Source organism: Hirundo rustica, chromosome 5, assembly GCF_015227805.2.
Source record: "Hirundo rustica isolate bHirRus1 chromosome 5, bHirRus1.pri.v3, whole genome shotgun sequence".
Lineage (NCBI taxonomy): Eukaryota > Metazoa > Chordata > Aves > Passeriformes > Hirundinidae > Hirundo > Hirundo rustica.
The window spans coordinates 49,239,859-49,263,977 of NC_053454.1; the positions used below are offsets into that span (position 1 = coordinate 49,239,859).

The window sequence follows — 24,119 nt, forward strand, 5'->3', positions numbered from 1 at the left end:
CATTTTTTTTCAGGGATAAGTGACAATTTCTTTAGTCTGGACTGCAAAACAACCCTTATTTTAACCCATTTCCAAGAAGATGGCACTAATCTAACAGGAGTAACATTACGGTGAAATTACAAATAGCAATTTTGTTATAACAACAGTTGTGTGGAAAAAAAAAATATACAAGGGGTACCTTTACAGAGTTCTTCTCTAGATGCTTTCCAATGATAACTTTTCAGTAATTGTGACTAGTAACCACAGTGCAAGACTCAGTCAGACTCAATAATACATTATATGAAGGACATATAAGACTGCAGATTCACACAGTCATTTTACAGCATTATCTGCAAAAATACTTACTGGGAATCTAAAATTATTTGTCAGCTTTAGAAACAATCTCAAGCTGAAATTAAATAATGACTGATGACTGGGCCATAAACAATACATAAATTTGGATGATGTCCATTTCAAACCCCGAAAGAGAATACTAAAAATGATAAATCCATTAGATTAATTTTTAAAAGAAAAAAATTTATAAACTAAATAAACAGAAAATTGCAGTATGTTGTTAGCACATGCTGTTGCAATAATGCTTATGTTCTAGTCATCCGACTTTTATTATTAACTAGACTTTTAATGAGTTTGTCCTAAATGCTCCTAAAAATTGCTAAAAATGCTAAAAAAAACTCTAAAAAACATGCTAAAAACATCAAGATATCAGCGCACTCACTTTTCTGGGTGAAATAACTTTTCATCCAATTGCTGTCAAAAATAAGAGGAAAAAAAATCACATACACGACATGTACTTCAGAATCTAAGGGTACAGGTTATCACGAATATCTACATAGATTAGAACATGAGCTGCTAAGAAACCCACCAAACCTCACAAATAAACCCTAACAAGTAAAGTCCTCTCGGAATTTTTCAGAAAAAAAGATAAGAGATAGCAAAGAAGTCAAACTGTTTAAGTGACAAGGGATGACAGTCTCAACATCTTATGTGGGGTTGCCACCTCCAGACAATCACTTCAGTTTCTCTTCTGCTTTGAAATAAGCAGGATCTCATGCCAGATGAAAGAAGTTAGTGACACAAACCAGTTTTTTGTTGGCAGTCATTACCAACCCCCATCACTGCACTGGCACCCCTTCTGTGCAGAATGGAGAAGCACAGCATCTCAGGAAGATGCAACACTCTGGTAATTTTAGAAGTCCCTGCAGAACAGTTCAAAGACTCATTGGCAGGGTAAAATGGAAATGAGAGCTATACTGCAGCACACACTGACTAACAAAATGTCCCTTCTGCTCCTGTGCTTATGATACAGTCACAGAGATAATTTTCATTTTAATAAAAAATTAATTGGCATTTCAGGTGCTCTGTAGGAAGAAGATGACAGCACTGCCTTAAAACACCAACAGTGGTATGCACTGTCTGAATGTAAATACAACGGGGAAGGACTAAACAGAGGCACAACCATGTGGTCTCATTTATTGAAACCTCTCCTATCAGTGAACGATGCCAGAACCACCCACCTGCTTTCCTCTGTTTACTCAGTCTTGCATGTTCAGGGGAGAAATCTTCACAATCAAGACTTAGGTCACACACATAAACACACATACACACACACACACACACACACAGAGTATTTAGTATTCACAAACAAAAAAGACCAAAAATTCTAGTAATTTTCTTTCTTCTTCAGCTTTGGGATTTTTTGGCACTTTAGCTTAATTTTCTCATAGACTCCAAGTCAGTTTCAAAACTTAAGTGAAGCTCTTGCCTACTGAAGCCAATGGTAAAATTCCCACTTAAATCAGGGCTTTAGCTCATCAGCACAAGTCTTGCTCACAGCCTAAGGAACTCCATTGGCATTCATTACTTGTATTTGAGTACCATTGTGAAGAGGATTTTACAAGAGGACAAGCAAAGCAGAGGAATCAAAATGTGAAACATTACTTCAGTATTCAATGTTATACCAAATTACAATAAAATTGATTCCATTTCTGTACTAGAAATGAAACAGAAAATAGACATCATAAAAGTTATTGTAAAAGTATAATTATTTTTTTCTCTTTTCTGTGGACTGCACAATGGAAATTAGCCCCTCAGTATCTGAAGCTGTCTGAAGATCTGCATGAGTTAAGCACTATTTTAACTCCCAGCCTGCTGTTCCCACATTTACTTCCTAGAGAAAAACCCCCTTATGCTAGTATCTCATTTGTCCACATCTATACCCTACTATTAGTTGTAATAGTAGTTTTCTTAACATTATTCTTCTTGGTCATTAAAATTGTGTGCAGATACATGGAATACCTTTTAGGTAAACAATCAGAAATTAATGGCATATTGCTGTCTCAGGTAAAAGTCACAAATTTGTTCTGAGAATCTTTCCTGGGCTGTCAAGGACTCTGGGTTCCATTTTCTAGTTGGGTTATGTTACTTTATGTACCTCTCACTTTTTAATACAATAGCAGATAATGAATGGATACATGTAGGCTTGCTGAGTTGTTCTTGATTATCAAATTTTGTAGAGTAAATTCTCTTCATATTTTGACATTAAAAGAAAAAAAAAAAATCACTGCTTGGGGAAAAGGCTGGAAGTGGAAGCGACATGAGCTGCTTTTGTTGAGATTTAAAAAATGAAACCTAATAAAACTGAAGCAGACTAATGGATACTTATGATTCCTGAGCTGCACCAAGGAATCCCACCAAAAGTCTAATAAAAGTTTCAGCACACTTTAGAAACAGTGTCACAGAAAATTATTTGTATTAGATAAGACCTGCTCTCTTTTTGCACCATTCATACTCAGGACAACTACAGGAGAAATTGTGGATGTTTAAGGATCCAAGTTAACTACCTACAGATGCAAATATCTATCTACAAATCCTTTACGTAAACACATGTTTGCCTGAATTAGAAGTCTTTCAGGATTAAACAGAAAAAAACCCAGCTATGTTTAGTACCCCAGGATACTGAATAAATACATTGAAAATATGTCAACTTAATCTAAAAAAAAGGATACATAGTTCAGCAGACCGAGGACAATAGTAGAAAGACACAGGAGAAGGAAAAGACAGATGCAAGCAAAATATACCTTATGATTCTACTTTCAACAATATTGGGAAAAGCTGATAAAGAAAAGTCAGAATTCTAGAGTGTCACTGGGCAGTCTTAGATGTTAACATAGAGTAATAAAACTTTTGAGTGTTCTCATCTTTCTCTGGGAGTGATTTTTTTTTATGGCAATAGGCACAGGATCTAAAAAATTCAAAATCAACTTAGAATCTGAATATGGCATTTTCAAACAGTGAAATATTTTACAAACAAATCCTGCAAAACAAATCTTTTGACAACAATAACAATATTTGTGTTCCTCTTTATGTAGTAGAGAACATAATAAAGTCTGTCAGTATCCTGGAAATATATGCTAGAAAGGTCACTCTCCATGTTGTAGCTGTCCCTTTACTCCTCCAAGAACATGTTCAAACAGGCACGACAAACCATTCAAATTTTGTGTTCGAACCACATTACAGACAAACAAGATCTCTGCTGAGTAAAAAACACCCTGTATCTTCTCTTTTAACTAATTTTACTCAACATTTTAATCAGTTTTGGTTTTTGCCTAGAATGTTTGGCATGTATACTTCTTTAGAGCCAGAAGGAAATTTAAGGAAATTTAACAGATAAAGCCCTGCCTACTCCGAGAAGATGACACCAGCACCATCTGGTAGGTGAAATAATTACGGGGGCATAAATAAAATGAGATGTAATTTGCACTTTCCCCATCACAGGTTGTAGGGACAGTGCAAAAAGAATAGCACCTAGGAGAGAAGAGACTGCTAAGATCTTACCTTGCCTATGAGCTTTCCTGAGTATAGGGAAGTCTGTAGTGGAAGGGTGGTGACCTCTAGCACCTATGCTATGCCATTGTTAACATTTTCCAGGAGAAAGTTAAACTGTGAGATAACAACCTGATTTAGCATCCATTTTCAGCTGTTCTAACTGCCTGCAGGTTAGAGCCCTGGCATCCGTTAGTCCTAGGATCTCGATGGCCCACTGTCCTAAGGGATTAACAGAATTTACTCACAGTGGAAGGCATGTGGTGGGGCCATTATAATTAAAGCACATTATTAAGTTTTTAGATTGGTAGAGCGACAGCTCTTGTCAATACTGAGGAGACAAGAAGCTACAAATGCTTGGAAGAATAAGTTAAGAGTAATGAATACTTCTGTGGGAAAAAAAGGAACTGAAAACCACAAAGAATATACACAAGTGTTTTCATCACTGTCTCTAAAAGGGTCAAGAATATAAGGGTCTAGGGATAAGCACTGAAAACAAAAGGGATTGAAGACAATGATATATATGAAGAGAAGGGAGAAATCTTGTGTGTCTGGTGCTTATGAAAGCAAAAAAAATATGCTCCAAGGGAAAAATAATCCTTGCATATACTCAACAACCCCATAGCAAATAATTTTAAATACAAAGGGAAAATCTTCTTTCCCAGATGTGCAATCTGTCAAAATCCCTGTCACAGGTATCACAAAGGCTAAGAGCTTAACAGGATTCTACTGAAGAGTATCATATAGACAGACACCATTATCTTTAAGCAAATAATGACAAACCACTCACATCTTCATTCCTCAGAGCTTAAATCAACACTCAGATGAAAGCAAATCTCTTAGTTGGGGCACTTTCATTGTGTAGAGAGCAGATCAGAGGTCTCCTATCAAGCACTGATCTAAACAGGCCTGGCTGATGGCCAGGGCACACCAGTACACAAAAAACAGGGCCAGAGCAGCCCTAGGATAGGAGAGCTTAGCCCTGAAGCACTGGGCATCATCACCATTTCCAGCGCCGGATCTAGCTCAATCCACTCAACTCGTCTGATCCCAGCCACAGTCTAGGCAACGCCAGTAAAGATTTACACACTGAGACTGGGGCCTTCAACAAGTATTCATTAATTCAGCTTTCTCCTAATCTCTGAAATTCCTGATATTGGTCACTGTCAAAGCAAAGATCATTTGAATACCTACTAAACATCTGGCATTACACATAAGTCCCAAGGGCAAAGGTAATAAGGATTCTTGTGAATGCATTGAATGCAAAGAACTTTCCTGTACCTTCTAGAAAACTGTTTATTGTTGCAGAAAGGTTTGCAATTTCCTGTGCATGTGTAAACTGATAGTATCTAAGCTCAGTTACTTCCTATATACACAAACAGAGAGTATATATCCACTGTTTTCATCCCATTAAAAAGCTGCCAAGAAGCTTCAGTCTGAAGCTGCTTACTGGACACAGAGAAATTGCAAACATTACCTTCTGAAACCAAAACAAAAAACTGTAATGAGCCCAAATCGTCACGTCTGAGATATGCACTGTGAGGAAAAGGGTATTCAATACTGAAGAGAAGATGGCTGGGGAGGAGTAGTCTAAAATGTTGTTTTGAAAACACTGATCTCATCTAGACAGACATATTCTGGGCAGGTTTTAAAGCCCTCTAGTATACTTAAGCTTACCTGCTTAAGCACAAGGCAGCAGGGACATCCAGCTAGGTCACTCATTCAGCTGGGGTCTCTCTACCCCAGCATTCAAAAGAATATTCTTGGTTGTTCATGTGCATCCAAAACTAGGTTAAGCTCTGTGTAAAAATCATGACCTGCAGGATGTCTTTCTCAAGCACAAGCTCCCATTCCAATAAAACGGCACCTTGCATGTAACAAGGAGAGAAGCACAATATTCTACTTGGTAGACAAAATCTTGGTGAAATAGCAAGAGCTGAGAGGAGGTAAGAGACCTAAGGATTACAAACAAGCAGTAGTATATTACCTGGCTGAATAATTCCTTTAACAACAGAAATGTATTCCTCAGGTTTCTGATCAGTAGAAATCTCTTTGCTGACTCCAGCTAAGGTCAGTATCTCATAAAGAATTTCTGAATTCTCCACTCCACAAAGCAGAATTACCACGTTATCTGGAGGTTTTAGAACTTGTTCCAGAAAATAACTTCTCTTTTGATTCAGGCAGTTAAGAAGTCCACATGAGAGTATCAGGACTTTACATTTATAAGACAGTAAGCAGAGTAGCTCCTGGTGCTTGAAAGATGAATTCTCTAGATTGTAGAGTAAGATTCCTTCTTTGTTCACTATGAGTCCAAAAAGAGATTTTAAATACAGAGCCCACTCTTCTGCTTCTTGTTCATATATCACAAGGATATCCTTGGTACTTTCTAGAGAGAAGAAAACATAAAAAAATAAAAAAAGGTTAAAATGTGCTTTAAATCCATTATAAATATCAGAAGACAGATTGTTTGTTCCCCCCCCAATAAAAACTTGAGGTGCTGAAGAAATTACCTTCAGCAGAAATCAGCTCATCACCTTGAAATGACAACCATCTCCTTATTCCTAAGACCAGGCAGAAAGATTGTCCACAGAAATACTGGAAAATTTGCTCCATATATTATGTTTAGAATAACTAATATTTCAGAATAAATATTGAAACTGCAGTGTAGGAAGTACAGCACATTCACACATTCTGCTTACTCTTAGAGTCTTGACAAATAGGTGATAGTATTAAAAATGGAACACTTAGCTTCTAATGACAGAAGTAAAGAATATATATTTGAACATGAACATGATCCGACTTAATTAGAAAATAAATTGGTATGTTTAGGATATTTTGTCTGTTAGGACAGTAAATCGTGCTCTTTCTTTACTGTCCTTATTCTAAGAAAATTAGTTGAGACCTGGCAAAAATAAATCTAGAGCTGTATTCCTTTAATTCTCTTTCCCTTTAAGATGTAAAACATGATGCTAGCAGGACAACTAATACTCTTCTACAGCGTTACTAGGGTGACAGCTCGAGACAGAGGTAACAGGCACAAGCTGAAACACAGGGGGCTGCCTCTGAGCATCAGGAAATGGGTTTTTATTTAGTGTGAGCACTGGCACAGGCTGCCTGGAGAGGGTGTGGGATCTGTCTCCTTGGAGCTACTCAAAAGGTGCCTGGATATGGTCCTGGCTCTAGGTGTACAAGAGAGCTCCCAGATGTCCCATCCAAGCTCAGTCATTTTGCCGTTGTGTGAAACCATCAAAAACTGTGATTTGACGAGGAACACAATAGCAACATACATCAAACCAGGGTAGCTTAATAGCACCAGAGTAGTTCACAATCACAGTCCTGTGGAGCAACAATGTGAGGCTGAGGAATAGATACGGCTTCTGCACCTTACCTTCACTCTGCCTCATGGTGTCTGCTGCTGGTCAGGGCCAGGCAGCCTGACTGACACTTGCCTGCAGTGCACCACAGCTCCTTTGAGTGCCCACACTGCTGCACTGCGAGGGTCAGGAGATACGGGAACAGGGGGTATACAAAGATTTAGAATGTTTCTGGGGAACACAAGGCATGTATGCAGTGGGATGCACTCTTGGAAGCACAGTACAGATGATAGCTAAGGAGAATAAAAAGACTTGTCAAGGATCCCAAATAAGTCCATGTAAAAAAGAAGAAACTGAACCTGTATCTCCAGTCCAGGATTAATGCTTAAACTATTTGTCGTCTCTTCCTTTTAGAAGGAATTATTTCTACACTTTGTTCATCCATTCTTTACTCTGGAGATACCTGAAACAAGGTTTACCCAGCAAAAGCAGATTGAAACTTGTAGAATAGGGACACTATCATTTAGTCTCTTGAGTTCATATGTCTACAAACTGCTTGGAGGACAGTTGCCATCTTCTCAAAGTTTGTGAATGTTCACCCTTTCACAAAATTTTCTGCCACAGGAAACCATAAAGGGCCATGCTCAGCATGGTAGCAGGTGATGAAATTTCAAGTTAACTAACTCCTGCCAGTACATGAATGCAGGGTTATATTTGTCAAAATGTATTTGGAGAGGTGAATACTGTATTTCCCATGGTAAAAACAATCTTAAAAATACCTGTTTCTGATGAAATGCTGAAAGTTAATAGTAAGAAAAATAGCAGGGTATTTCTCATTTAACTCAGAGCAAAATTGTTTGGTTTATGATGCTGGGATAAAAAATCTACTTAGCCTTGCCTTCATTACAGTTTGCAAACTGGGATTCATACTCCTCCCACTGCAATGGAGACACTGTAGAACCCTTCCTATTTTTTTTTTTTTTTTTTGCACTTTTTTGAACCCTCCTGCCTTTTCAAAACGCTTTCTGAGAAAACCTGAACTGCATACAGGGTAGGGTTTCCTTCATATAGTGTATGGGGAAAAAAAATTGCCTTGAGTATGCACACGGCCTCATAAACAGTGAATTTCACATTCATTCACCCCTGTGCAAATGGAAAGTACAAGGCTTGAGTACTCAAGAAATTCTAAAGATAAAAGTGAGAAACATGCATTGAAAGGATAAAAGAAGAAACAAAGTAATTCCACTTCCATATGGAATATCTGCACCAGTCTACAGCTTTGATCTTAGCTAAGCAGGAATGAGAAAGGGGTTTTATGATGTTTATTGAAGGCTCAATTGCATTTCTTCTTAACTATATTGATTTTTATATATGAAAAAGAAAGCTTTATTTGTGTAAGAAAGGGGAGTGAAATATATCTAACACCACACTTGATGGAATAAAGGCTCTGCAACACACATCTCATAAAGCTCTAATGCAATATGGTTCCCCTGTTTAATTTGTCTTCTCTATCTATGTACAGAGGAAAGAGCCATGCTGTTGAGCAAGGATTTTCATACTGCAGTTTGGTGCAATGTTTATTGAAGGAAGAAGCAAGTGCTATCAAGTTACCTATGGGATACCAAATGTGGGTATGTTTTCAATTATAAGCTTGTGGGTTTTTTCCTGACATTGATCTGCCTTCTATATTAAGAGTTAACTTCAATATTAAACAGGAATGTAAGGCTTGCATCTTACTTGCCCCAAATTGCATTAAAAAGCAAAATATCACTATTTTGAAATGCTTGCCTGAATTGAAGTATGGAGTCAAAATTTACCCTACAAATACCTACAATGTCCCCTATCAAAAATCTACTCCATGAACTAGTAGCTTTTTCTGATCATAAGTGTTTTTGCCTTCAGAGATTCAACTAAGATGCATATGCAGGCAGCTTACTCGAAAATTAAAGCCCACCAAAACTCTGCCTTCAGAACAGTATTATTTTAACCCGAAATAAAACAAAACAAAACAAATATCTATCTGTCTATCTATCTCTCAAGTCTAGCTTTAATGCAACACTGAATATACAGTAACAATGCTCAACTTTTCAGCCAGAGTTTTTTCCCCTTCATTATTTTCATCTCTTACTGAATAATTCTTTGAATTTACTGCACTTGAAACATAATGTAAGTTGAGATTAATTTTGCTCCCTTGAAAGTTAATGTAATAGAAACTATAATATCCTGAAAAAATTAAGCTGTGCTTCATCTGATCCTACTTGGAAACTGACTCAAAGGCAGAAATAAAATGTATTATTAGTTCAGCAACGAGAAACAGTAAGAGAATTGATGCAGTCATCCACACTGAAAGGGGTTCTTCTGACAAGCGAAACTCTTCTCTAGCTACCATTGCATTGTTGCCCAAGAAAGCACATCTCAACCCAAGAAAGCACATCTCATGTCATCTGAAGGGCTCTTTGAAAAAACCTACTAGATCCTATGAGACTACTGTGACCAAGCACAAATCAAGAACTTGTATATACAGGGCAAAAGAACACGTCTTTTATGGCAAGAATTATAAGATATATAACATAAATATATAAGAGGGGAAGAGGGGGGGAAAAAGAAGCAAGCATATTAGAGAGTTAAAGGAAACCTCAAGAACTCTGCAATGCACCAAACACACCAGGAAGGCAAAGGAAACAATTTGAAAATTGGGGTCTAGTATCTGCTCTTTAACAGATATCTCAGTTTATCTACTTTGCAATCTTGTAAAAGATAATTTCCGAGAGCTTAGAAATAATCGAGAAGCACTTGGTAACATTAATCTTTGAGAATAACACAGCATAGGTATCAACTCATTCCCTATCTTTTTAAAGGCCTTTTAGGTTTGTAGGAGTTTGTAAGGGTTTATAGGTGAAATGCTTTACTTCAAGGTATCTTTGACCTGCATTTTACTACAGTTATTTCCAAAAATTCAGCTCTAACATATTTTGTTTGTCTTAAATAAGGCTGATTACAATTAGGACAGGGTTTAAAAATTTGCTATGCAGTTCCACTACCTTAAGATATTTTGGTGGAAAAAAATATCAACTTTTACCCAAGTTTTAATGGAAAGATGGATCACCATATTTCTCAGGGTTGTCCAGAGTCTTTTCCAGTTAGGGTATCGGAGCCTAACAATGGAATTCCCTGCTGTTCGCTCAGCTGCCCATGAACTCCTATAACCACATACCAAGCCTGCTACAGTCAACCCTAAAAAAAATTCAAGCCTGTTTACAGGCCTCACCTCCATCCCATTAGCCTTTGATACCTGTGTGAAGAAAACACTCTCAAATTTTTCTCCACCACTATGCTGAGAAAGGACAGGACTGACTGCTAGACAAAGCATAAAATCTGTCTCTTTTATTTCTTCCTCTCACAGATGTCCTCACTTGGGGAATGGAAGGTTGTTTGATTTTCTTAAAATATCAGTCTTAAGAGGAAAGATAATTGAGAAAGAAATGTATGAACTCTGTCAGTATGCAATGAATTACTGTCCATCAGCAACAATTGCTAAAATAAGTACAGTAGTTAAATATCTCAAAGGAGAAGTGGAAAGGCACAGAAGTTCTTGCTCACTTTCTCATAATATATTGATGATAAATCTGGGCAATGTAAGTGATATGGAATGACACCGATTGCATCTTTAATTCTTTTGTGAATCGTAGACTACACTCTCCAGGATTACCATGAGTATCTTTTCATGCTAAAAACTTACACAAAAAGAAGCAGTATAATTTTTTTCCATGCAAGCAGCGCCAGGATAGAACAATTCAAGACTTTACAAGTTGAATGCACTCACCTACTTCACTCTGTAAAATGAAATTGTGGATATAGTTAAGGGTCATGACACAATTGCTCAGAGATTTTCAAAACTTTTCTTCTAATCTCAAGAAGATTCATTTCCATCTGGGCTGTATGTAGGATAAGAATTACAAGCATATGTACCAGTTCAAATGAGACTCTAGAATTGAAAGAGTTTTAGTCTCTTGTCCTCTCTGCAATCTTTTGACAAAGATTCAAACATTCATCTCTTCACACTGCTTGCCCTGATCACTGACATTGATATGATAAGAATTGCAAAAAGTTTCACTAGCACTTCAAACAACACCTGCAATCTAACATTTGGAAACAGAATGAGAACATTTAATTCAGCACTAATGAGTGGCCTTAGCATAGCAAACTGTCCCTCACCCATCCAGAAGCCATTGATTTTCCCAGTCAGCACACCACACACACGTCCAGTAAATGTGTCTCAAAATGCAACTCCAGCTCTTGGTTGCTGGAATTCTGCAAGGCAAATCCCCTGAAGCAAGCCAAAATGCATTCATCGTGGGAAGGACAGCAGAAAGCACTTTAGAACTATTTGCAGATAATGGAAAATGTTTTCAAGGCATTTCATGTTGCTTCTCTGAGGTGTTCCAGTAAAGGAAATTAAAATTATAAAAGCCACTTGTAAACTTTAGAGTGAGATCACAAAGTGGTGAAAGTGCTGCAGCACTGTGGTACACCTGTTTCAATTAAAGCAATTATCCTAAAACACAGGGTATTCCTGCCCTCACTGTATCAGCCAGCAGTGGCTGCACTTCTATTCTCAAATGTCTATTTAGCTAGCATGTCATAAGAACATTTTCATCGTTTATGTACCTTCTGTTGCTAATTGCTAAATTGTATGTGAAAACAAATACTTGCTCTATCTGTATAAAATCAACCCTCATGCCTTCATCCTTCTTACCAAGCCTGGTGAGGCCTGGAGTGGGCAAAATTAGGTTCCACAGAGAGGAACAATTTTCGTACAAATGAGTTTATGCTTGATCTAGTTGGTTTTCCCTGCAGAGAAATTCCATTGATTTTCCCTACAGTAACAGTGGGAACACAGAACCAAAAAAATTCCTGGGTTGTCTTTCCACTGCATCGACCTGGCACAGGTAGACCAGAAAGATACATGACTATCAAATATGACAAAGCTAACATTATGCCCAAAAAGCTGTTTTTCATTAAGCAATATGGCCTTATTTCCTGGTTTAAGCCATTCTCTCTGATATGTCCCATGAATCCTTACAGCTGAATACCAACTGATGGACAGGTGCTCTAGCTTCTAATGAACAAGGCTAAACACAAACATGGGATATAGGGACATGGAGGTCAGAACTCATTTCTCTATCTCAAGGTAGACCTCCTCCTTTATCACAATTGCAATGAGGCAGAATTTCCTGTCATTACAGTCACTTCCTTGAGAGGAACTTGTACCTTCAGTAGATTTTAGCGCAAAACAACCAGGTAATTCAGAAATGATTTAGGCATGAACAAATCATGAAGAAAAAAATATACCATAATGACAGCATGAAGGGCTGGAGTAATATACTGCTTTTTATGATTGCCGTGGAACAAGTCTTTAAGGTCACATGAAAACCTGAACAAGTCTTTAAAGTCACAGGAAAACCTGAGCAAGCTGTATCAAGTTTGCATTAACAGATGCAATTGCTACCAAAAACAACCACTACCCGAAGATTTCCCTTACACTATCACTATAAGTATGGTTTTATAAGCATGAAATATTAAAAACAAATTAATTTCAAAATGTCCTGTTAGGGCAGACCAAAGCATCCTCTTCTTTATTTGATTTTTTTTTTTTTAATTGCTAGTACTTCTTTATCACAATCACTTTGGATGTTCTCATCTTGACTTAGTGTAGGCAATTCTGTGTTTATGATCACATTTAAACTCTACTCACTTAAATTCAATGTCTTTGCTTTTTCTTTTGCCATCTCTTGCTTTTTTCCTCTGTTCCCTTTGATTCCATTGTTACTTCAATTTCTCACAAATTTTTAACTTTAATTTCTTCAAAATAAAAAACAAAAAACGGAATACATGCTCTGCAGATGCTATTTAGGGAAAACATTCTCATGAAATTCAGTACATTTACCTCTATCACAAGAGATTATGTCTCAGAAAATAGTGTTTATGGAACAAAATAAAAACCACTGATCTTGAAAGAAATAATGTTTTGGGTAAGTTGCTGTGATTCCAACATCTATGGTCTGGGAAGGTCACACTATAGGAACTGATGTACAAAACAAGAAAATTGTCTTACGCATTAAGTAGTCTAATTTGTATGCCAGGAACCTGACAGACACTGATCATCGGGCAGTGTTTATCAATAAATAGCACAATTTATTGCAATTTATGCTCAGAGATTTCTGTGTTCCCTGCATTTGTAATGTGATCAAATTCATTGAATTAACCATCGATGACACCTCAACAATTCCTAAATTACAGATTACCATTAACACTAGAAATCCGTAGAAATCTGGTTGAACTCCCTCAGAGCAGTCATAGAATGGTTTGCATTGGAAAGGACCCTTTAAGACTATCTCAGTTCATCTCACCTCCCACTAGACCAGGCTGTTCAGAGGCCCATCCAACTTGGCCTTGAATGTTTCCTTTTATGGGGCATCAACAGCTTCTCTGGGCAACCTCTTCCAGTGTATCATCCGCACTTCTTGGGTTTCTAAACCTACTGCTTCCTTTGCCACAACTCAGCAGACTACTGAGGGAGGGCTTCTGAGATCCCACTTTGCAGTCTGATTTTAAATCCATTTTTAATGTGTCTCATTTACTTGAGCATTCATCCAGAAATTTAAGTAAATGTGAGAAGCAGTTTTTGTTTAATGTATAACACATCGAAGTTCTGAGGCTCTAGAAGAAATTGTCCTCCACTTTCAGCTCATTTCTTTCCTCCCTTTCTGAGAAATACACGACAGTCACTGAAAACACCCAAACAGTAACAGAACAACCCAAGACAAATCTCTAATCAGTGTTGGACAACCACTTTACATTTTTGTTTTGACCTTTTTAACAGCATTCATGCTAATGTTGTACACAGATGGAAGTAAATGAAGTAGAAAATCATTACATAAAAGTGCAGCTTCATAAAATGAGCAACGACAGAGCTAACAGTGAGTGAGAAACCAAGCTAAATAAAACACTCAGGAACAACTTCAGTGGAAGACTGACTTCTCTGTATTAAACCCAACTCTGCTTCCTCTCTACTGCCTTAAGACAAAGATTTTACAGACTAGCTATATAACAAACTACTTTTATTTCTGTCCATCAGATAAAGATAACAGCTTAGTTAAATGAATGCCTACCTGCCTTCACAAATTCAACCACAGGCCTGCAAAATCCACTGTGATGCCCAAATACTGCTACAGCTTGCACGAGATTCAAAATACATTTTTCTAATAAGAATATCTCTTCGGTGTAAGTTTAACACATGCAATTATCTTCCTCCCTTGCAAAATAAATTCCCAAAATTATTACTGGTCCTAAAATAAGAACAAATTGGAGAGTTACCTAGGTAACAATTTTGGGTCCTCCTCTAGTGGGGAGAACTTGCAGAAAGATTTTGTATAACTAGGACTGCTTTAGACCACAAGGTTGCTTCCTGGAAATAAACCAATCCTGTATGTTGAGATTCTTGCAAACAGATTTACCATAAAATACATACATATCTGCCATACATTGCTGTCATTGCAGTATAGCCTCACTGTGGAATAGAAACAGGAAAAGCATGTCTACAGAATAATGTACGCTGGAAGAAAAGCATCTCACCAGTACTTCCACCTTTTCAAGTACACTGTCATCCATTTCTACTTAGGAAAGTACAGAAAAGAAAGCAAAAACAAATCTCTCCTGAGCCGTTTTTGAGACCAAATTAAACCTTATCTCACTACAGTCAGAGAATCTGTGTAGTTCAAATACAATAAAACTTAGAAGCTTGAGGTAGACAGGCCAGGACCAAAGAATTGTGAAGCATCCTGCTTTTTACATCATCAAGGCCCTTGTTGTTTAACCAAATCTGTATAACTAAATTTTTACTTTCCTCTTGAACATTCAGAAGAAGAAAAATCTTAAAATAAAACAGGCTGATGCTGTCATAGGTCCATCACCGTCGTCACTCCACTTGTATTTTAGTAATATCTAATGTAAGACTCCTCAGGAAGGATCCCACAGTTTAACACACTACCGAGCACCAGCTGCTCAACAATAATTATTTGCATTGTTGGTAAAAGTATGAAACACAATGTGCAGTTTTAATTTTCCTCCTCTGGAGTTTATTCTGCACATGTTCCATTTTCCATTTACTGCAGGATAATGTTGCAACTGCGCAAACATCTCAAATCTTTGGAATCGCACCTCATGTGCACTGCCTGCGTAGGACCAGACTAGAGCAAGTCTAAAATAAACTCTCTTCAACGTACGCTGCATGGCTCTTAGGCTCTACTGCACATCCTGTTTAGTAGGGAACACTGCTTGCCAATGGTGAAGTAGCCTTGCAGCATAAGGAAACAAAGTCTTCTCAGTGCTAGAGTACACTAACATGAGCATGAAGTTGAGCTCCCACTCTCTCAGGCACATTGTGCCAAAGCAGGTGCCACGAGAGACAGTCCTGAACACAGCCACTTTTACTGAATCTATAGCTGGTACAGACTGCTGTGCCATATGCTCCTGCAGCGTTTAATGCACTTACAAATACCTGGCCTGGCTAATCAGGACCATAACAAAATGAAACATTTCTTAAACTAAATGCTTACTATGATATTAAAATGCAGTGATCCAGATTTTAGCAATATACCAAGAAGGTAAATATCCACAAACAAAACAAGTTCAAGAGTCCATTTCAAACAATGACAGAGCTTGCACTCCTTGAGAGACTTCTCATCATTCTGATCTTTCAGTAAGAAATAAAATCCTAAAAAAGTAGAGGAACTTAAGTTTGGACACACTCCTCTAAAGATTTCTAAAGACTTAGATTCAGAACTATTATTTATCCAGTATTGGATTGGATTTTTGTCACAAAAGAGTGAAAAATTTTTCACTTATTAAGCAAAAACAGATCATTTAGGGGAGAGCATGTACATTTGAAAAGTCAAATGTTACAGTGCTGATCTGTGGCATAGTTATGGTGAGAGAAATAAAATAAAGTAATTGACTTTTGTATTATTTTAAGTATTTTAAGTTGAAGTTCAACCCTTGATTTCTGATAAGAAGGACTAGCTTTTCACAGAAGTCTCCAAAATGTTACATCTAATGAATGAGTTGTCACAGTTTGAAAGGATAGTTCTGCCTTTCAACAATGTCATTTAAGGCTTGGTTGTCTTCAAAATGAATGCTATTCATTATTATACATGTTATTCAAAATGAGCATGGACTTAACAGCATGTGGGAGTACAAAAACTATGGTATACATTCCATATTTGCAAGCTAAGATATAGAAACATGGTTTGCCATTTTAATGAATTCTACAAGCACCAGTGTTGAAATATAGGTTGTAACTTTGCCAGTGAAACATAGCTGTTCTTAAGCTCTCTTAAAAAACCAACTGACAATAGCTTGGCAAGAGCACTAGCAGAAAATGAAAATGAAACTGTCCTGAAGGTACCCCTTAAAACAGAGAATTCTTCTGTTTCCAAACTGCTAAATGTAGGATCTGGCCTAAACTTTCACTGAAAATACATTTTCCCCAATTCAATCATTACAGACTATTTCATTCAAGGCCAGATTAGATTTGGCCTCCTCTAAAATAGCTAGTCTTGAACAGGACACAGAATTGATAAGGGAGAGAAACACATTTGCAAGTTTTAATGATAAGATTACTGCGTTACAAAACCAGAATGCATGCATAAGAACCTTAAAGTTTTGATTAAAAACACTGGCAAAATTTCCTTTGATATTGCACAGCAACAAGGCTTTGTTGATTAAATACAGTTATTTTGAGACACACTAGGCTGGGGAATTAGCTTTCCACTTTTACAGGTAGGAAGTCTACAGCAACCAGAGACTCAGTAAAATACCTACAAGTAGACATCTCAGGGGGGTGGAGGAGAAAAAGTATATTGAGTTTAGTGCATTTTTATTAGATTTTCCAGATACTGTGGAACATCCTTTCCAAACAAGACCACTTCTATTATTTGATTATATCTTTATAAACTTTTCACATAATATCAGCCTACCTTTAAAAAATAATGTTTAAAAGATTCAGATGAATTTGAAATTCAAATTACCTTTAGATACTAAAAGTAAGATTAAGCTGCTAGAGTTTACTTTCTGGACAGAGCTAAAATCATTTGGACACTTGTAAAGACGTTGGGGTCTATCTGGCTTATTTGAAGGCCTTGCTTTTATCAGGAAAATCCACAAATGTCAGAGGTTTACATCCAACAAGTAGACAGAAGAGCCCTGCAACTTTATTCAAATAAATGAATAAAGGGAGGGAGTCCACTGGGGCACACACCCGTGGGGTTTTCTCTCTCGAGGTTTTGGAGGGTGGAGCCTCCGTTTATCCTAAACTTCCTGGCCGCATGCTGCCCTCTTCCTTTCCCCATCGGCTGAGGTACTAGAAAGGCACAGCCTTCCCAAACTGCCTACCCCGTATCTGCCCTTGAACCTACTACTTTACCCCAAAGTTCAGAAGCTCAGGTTTGTGCAGACCATTGTCGGTTTCAGGAGCCGAGCTGTCTGGGCTCTGCAACCAACCTGCTGCCCAGAGTTTGTAGAGACATTAAGACCCATTTCAAAAATATTAACACTCATACCTTCACCCTTCAAATCGCTTGTAAAGACATGAGCTTTCCTCTCAATCCCTCCTCTTCTTATTTCTCAATTTGTCTTTACAAACCCTAGTTATTATTAACTTAACCCTTTCTAACAACCAGGAACACTTGAAACAGCCCCTCACGACTTTTCCACCTCTGGTTCCCGCACCCGGAGTGGCAAGTAAATACAAGGAACAAAGTAGACAATGACAGTTCATATTAGTCCATGAACCACTAGAGCTCCTGGCTGTGGCCACTGACAGCAGAGGTCTCCCATCCTTTTCTTCCTCCTGAGCAGTCCAAATCTCTGGGGCATTAGAGACTTTGACCCGAGTATGATGGGTTTGCCTGTGTCCAGCTGTCCTGACTGCTGTCTCTGCTGTCCTGGTTGGAGGTTATGAACAGTAAAGGCCCAAGGCAGCGTCTGTGCTGTGCAAGTCAGCCCAGACGACCCCCAGTGACCCCTACCAGGGACACCAATGACCCCAAGTCAGCACAAATGACCTCAAGCAACCCCTGATGTTCTGCACCCTGAGCTCTCACAGGGGAGCAGCCTGCAGCACCCCAAAGCAGCACATCATAACCAGGCTGTCAGGGTCAGGAAAATCTCTTCTCCTTGGAGGGGTTATACTGAACAGTGCATATTTACTAGTTTCCCATGGTATTTCATATCCTTAAAGGGAAATTAATCAAACTCAGAAAATATCTGGTTTCTGCTGTTAATAGGGTTTTGTTAATTTATTTCTGTCACCATGCATATTGTAATTTAACAAAAAGCAGGTTCACAAACCTTTCCAATCCCAAATTTTAATAAATCAGAGGAACACCACACTTGTGGCTTCTGATTAAAGTACTGCCTGTTTTCACTTAGTGCTCCACTATCATATTGACATTAAATCGCTTTGAAGCCTGTACTGTATTTAGCCTTTCATTTTTACAGAGGACACAGCACTGCTTAACATGAAAGCTTTTATTTCCAGTCTTCAAATGACTAAAAATTGTCCATGTTCAATTCATTCCTGGCATAACATATTTTTTTTTTCTTTCAGCTATTTAAACTATAAAAGTTTAATGAATAAATGAAAATTATGAAAAACAGAAGGGTATACTATAAAAAAAATGTTTTCCATATTACCTTATTTCTTAAAAGTTGAATTCATAAATGCTTTTCTATTCATAGTTCCATTTTTCCCAAAGCTTCTAACATTTTTGATATTTTCCACTAGAAAAGAAATAATGCTTACTATTTCAATTGTACCTCTAATCTGATATTAAAAACAAACAGACAAACAAACACACACCACTTTTTACTGACTACAGTAAACAAACTTGAATTATTTATTCTTCATGACTTAACACTTGCCCTGTAGAGAAAACCGCTAAAAAAATTAATATTTCTTTTTGGGTTTGGGTTTTGTTTTTTTCTTTTTAATTGGAAGCAAGTATAACAATAAATAGCAAGTGAAAATATCATTACTGCATTACATTTTGACAGGAAAATACCTTGCTTTGTTTGAGAGACACAACACATGCATGTCCCCAGTGCTGAGAAATGTGGAGGATATAGCACATTTAGGCATGAATTGAACTGTATGCGACAGGGTCTCAGTCAGGTTTGGGGACGGGGGTTATTTATCTTTTAGTCTGACATTATTTCTTGTAAGGAAACTCTTTTATGCATGTCTAGAGTAGGGATCTAGGACCAGATGTTAGCTCTTAGATCCAGCTGCTGTATTCAGTTGCACCTTAACTTGGTGTCAGGGCGAAACTCTGGCAATCAGGAAAGCCCCTTTTCTGATGTTGGTTTCCCCAGAAAGGAAATCCAAGTATGCAGGGCTGGACAGAAGCTGTGGTACGCTCCAGCAGAAAGACCAGCCACGCTTTTTTTTCAGCGATGAAAACCTGCAAGATTTTGAAGTAAGTTTACCAGTAGGTACAGAGAAAAAGCTATGAAACTTGACAAAGGCATTGCATTTCAGCTTCATGGTCTTACATGAATTCTCTGTTTCTTACACAGAAGCAATAGCAGCAAACCTTAGCCACAGACTAGCTATTTATAAACACCTGTGTAAAATTTCAAGTTCTTTCCAGCTGTTAAGCATGTGATCTGAATGCAAATGGGTGCTTTCCAAACTCAGCTGTATCTCTGCTTGAACTGTCTCAATGTCCAACGTGTGTAAGACTCTTCTTACCTAACTGTACACAAAAGCTCCCAGAAACATTGAAAAACAAAGTAATGATGGGGATGGTAAGACCGATTTGCTTTAACTGTCAGGCCTGTGATAGCACAAATTATACACTGTGGCTTCTTACAAACCCTTGGTTTTTTACAATGCAGGGAGCCAATAAACACTAAATGAACATCAATATCATTACATGAAATAGATTCCAGTTTAAAAGTTAAATTTTGGTATTTGTGACTCCCTATTTTCACAGTGGTTTCAAAGAAATATTTTCAATACCATTCTGAAATTATTACTTTTGTTTGCATTTAATAGAGCATAGGAGTTTTTTATCACAGTTCACATTGCACTTGATTTATAAAAAAGACCAGGACAACTTTATTTTTTTTTAACAATAGTCAGAAATCACTGCATCTCCCTTGGGGATATAATTATATCACAAGTTATTGCTGCTGTTTGCATTGGGATGCTTAAGCTTGTTAGAGGAGATAAAACATTTTGTATTACCTACAAGCAAATAAAGGAGTATATAAACTAATCAAATTCTCAAAGACCAGCTTTAAGAGATAGATACACAGACAGGGAAAGAGTCACACTGTGGATTTGAGTCCCTGTGCACAAATGTTCTTCTTTTAAGAAACTGAGGTTGCTGCTTTCTTTCACCTGTATCACAACATCAGTGATATCAGTGATACAATTTTTCAAATGTGTGTGGTCAATTGCTTCCATGCAAACTTCAGTAACTACTGCTTTCAACAAAAGGGAGATGGGAGAGGATCAGCATAAGGAACACAGCTTGTGGGGTTTGAATCTGAATGAGCACCCCAACACTTCTGAAGGCAAATGATAGCTTTGGGGTATTTCAGTTCTAGCTTCTTTGATACTCAAATTACAAATACATTATTAATAATATTACTATTACTTAATAATTAATAGTGAATATGAATATTAAGATTAATATTATGATGCTATTACTGAATCTGCTTCAAAACTCCAGCACTAGACCTCTTGGATTTTGAATCAAATCATTGTCTGAGAACACTTTTTTTCTTAAAAGTAAAGGAGCTGAAAAAATATTGACTACTAAAAATTCAAGCACTGCCTAATTCTTGAGAAAAACAAAAATCAAGTGTTACTTGTGCCTATTCACTGTCTAGATTCCCTCCCAGAACACCACTTACATAAACATTGACCCAGAAACAGCCGAAGACACAGATACGTACACCGTGTAAATAAATATAATAATTAAAGGACACACAAGGAAAGATCTCAATGAAGATAATTATATTCCTGAGTGAGGAGAGATTACTCCAACACAGCACAGCAATTAAGGTGTCCTGCCATTGCCTCCTGTCTCAAATGAAGGAAGATGTAATCAAAGATCATGCCTTACAGATGTTTTGTCTCTACTAGCCACAGCAGCGTTAATGGAATTTGCATAAAGTTCATCTAGGTTAGGGTCTTCTACAGAGTCCTGACAAGTAACAAGCCTGTCTCTCCCACCAAGCATCCCAAACAGCTTTCAGATTTGAGCTAGACTAGGCCTCGGGCAATCCACCTGAAGCAACCTCAGTACCTCACTGCTGCTGTTCCGTCAGGAGAAAACAGACCTCTATGCACCTCTATACACAATGGACCTCTTTCGATAAAAGAAAGGTTTGATGTGCTGGCAAACCTGCAGGAGAGAGGTTTGTGCATGGAGGCGGATGAGGCTCAGGTACAGCATTACATGAAAAAATGACAGAGGCAAGCGATGCCAGGGTACAAGGCCAGCACATCCTCTGCTGGCTGAGCCTACTGTTACTTGTTCCCTGCCAATGTATGGAACTGGCTGTGAGCAGCTGGGAAAGCAGCCATCCCTCTTTGGTGTTCTTACATATTTACTCAGCAATTACTCCAGCTATTTCACATGCATACTCAGGATTTGATTGCCTTTATTCACCAAGATCCAGACTATAAGCTATACGCCCCCAGGTCATGCACAGTTGTGTCCTGTCATTGATACAGAATGAACACTGAGCACACTTCTGTGATTATCGGAATACCGCCCTGCCAACTGTTCACATGCACAAATATCAGTTTGCCTAATAATGGGCATAGCATATGCATATTTGGAAATGCTGTTGCATTTAGTTTTGCTCATATATGCGACTTTCTTCTTTAAAGAAGCTTGCAATTCTGGAAGTTTGGTCTAGATAGAAAACAAGCAGTAAAATAACCATACCCATTTCACTACCAGCCCTAGGTAGAAAGCAAAGCAGTACTGAGTTTTGATATTTTATCTACAGCTAACTTATTGTAAAACAGCTGGAAAAGTCACTTTGCCTTTATTCTCTTGTGTTTTTTTCTGTATAATGAGAGTAGTAAGTAAAGATGGCTCGCAAGGATAATGTCATTACAAAGCTACACTCAATAACTAATAACTAATGTGGTTACTCTGATGTTATAAAATCATACAAAATATAAAGTACTTGGTAAAAACTTTGTCTTGACATCCAGAGCAGTAATTTAAAATGATGAATCATGTCACCCTGGTTTTTCTGAGTTTTTTAAAGCCTTTTGATTGTTCATAAAATGGAGTCAGACTTTTTAGCTACTGTACAATATTAGGAGCAGTTTTCACTTTTTCTCACACATGTAAAATAAACAAATCCTTTGTTTTTTATCCTCTGTCCTTTGTTTGCATATTTCTAACCTGAAAACAATTGTAACTGACAGTTGGTCTGGCCATTCGGCTAAGGGGTGAAAACTCCAGAAGCCAATCTTCAGCCAGACCCACAAATGTATAAAAAGTAAGAAATAAACAGGCAGAGGCTCTCTGCCTTGTTCTCTGCCTTGGCTCAGCCTTGAACTGGCTCGGAGGAACCCTCTGCCCTGTGAAAATCTCTTGACTCCATGTGATTGCTTTGCGTATCCCAGTCACAGAATCAAAACAGAAAAACAATTTATTGAGTCACCTTTGCAGACTCAGGCCCCCAGACTTCTCTTTCTTGACTCCTCACTCAGAAAATGAGGATAAAATATTGTCCCACCTAATAAAAGAATCACAAAAATAAAGCTGAGCTCCCCACAAGCAAGTCAGCCAAACCTCTGGTATCTGGCTACATGTCTTTCATTTCCTTTTTATTGAGTGCCCAGCTTGGCAGTCATTGGCTTGATTTAAGTGTTGCTGAGCCTTGCAAAGACACATGAAGAAAATGAGAGCAGTACGTAGACAGTATTTCTGTGAATAAGGAAACACAACTGGGAAGAATGTGCACAGGGACATGGAGTCACAGGTTTCTGGTTCAGGTTAAGGGCTGCCTCTGATTTACATGGAGCCTTCGTAAATAATTTTAACTTTTTATCAATTTTTTCCGCCAGTCAATGGCATAATGTGTTCCAACACTACCAAAGGAGTAATAAAATACACACAAACAGTTTTGAGGCACCCAGATATTGCAACAAACACCAATAAAAGCATAAACAAAGAATTAATATTCCACAGTTTTGCTGCGTGCTACAGGCTGGATCCCATATGGGGAGCTGAGAGACTGCAAGAGGATGATCAATTTTTAATTAGAGACACAATACGTGATTAGCCAATTAAGACTATCCCAGAGCGGATGCACATGTAGGACCGAAGTAACATTGCTCGTGCAATTTCTATTCTTTAATCTCCTAACTTCTTGGCGCTACATCCTCTCCTCTTCGGCAAAGCAGCGTTGGTACCTGCGAGACCGTAAGAGACGCATGAGACGCCTCTAGCACTTGAGGGCTGCTTTCCAGGGCAGGGTCTCCACTCCCCAACACCGCACCGGGACACAACACCGTGTGTGGGAACCTCCCCGCCCTCACCACCCACCCCGCACCCACCTGCCGGGCTCATTGCTCCGCAGCCTGCGCTGTCCTGGCCACCAAAGTCCCGTCCCGAGGGCTCTGGCCCGTCCCTAGAGCGCTGTCCCGGCTCCAGGGCGCTGTCCCGTCCCGAGGGCACTGGCCCGTCCCTAGAGCGCTGTCCCGGCTCCAGGGCGCTGTCCCGTCCCGAGGGCACTGTCCCGGCCCCACGGCTCTGTCTCCTCGGAAGGCTCTGTCCCGGCCCCCGGGCTCTGTCTCCTCGGAAGGCTCTGTCCCGGCCCCCGGGCTCTGTCCCGGCCCCGCCGCCGGGACGGAAGCGCAGGGCCCTCACCGGCTGCTGCGGC

The 24,119-nt window shown here is 38.5% G+C and overlaps 1 protein-coding gene across 4 annotated transcripts in view; it reads right to left on the reverse strand.

Moving 5' to 3' along the window:
* BANK1 (B cell scaffold protein with ankyrin repeats 1) overlaps window positions 1-23,879 on the reverse strand; it is a 134,724-nt gene extending 110,845 nt beyond the window's left edge. For all 4 annotated transcript variants that reach the window (XM_040065843.1, XM_040065841.1, XM_040065840.1 and 1 more), the window contains exons 1-2: window positions 23,794-23,879; window positions 5,810-6,208 (exon numbers count right to left, since the gene is read on the reverse strand). In XM_040065843.1, the coding sequence (XP_039921777.1) occupies window positions 5,810-6,208; window positions 23,794-23,806 (412 nt within the window). In that variant the 5' untranslated portion in view covers window positions 23,807-23,879. The remainder of the gene's footprint in view (window positions 1-5,809; window positions 6,209-23,793) is intronic.
* Window positions 23,880-24,119: the final 240 nt, after the last annotated feature.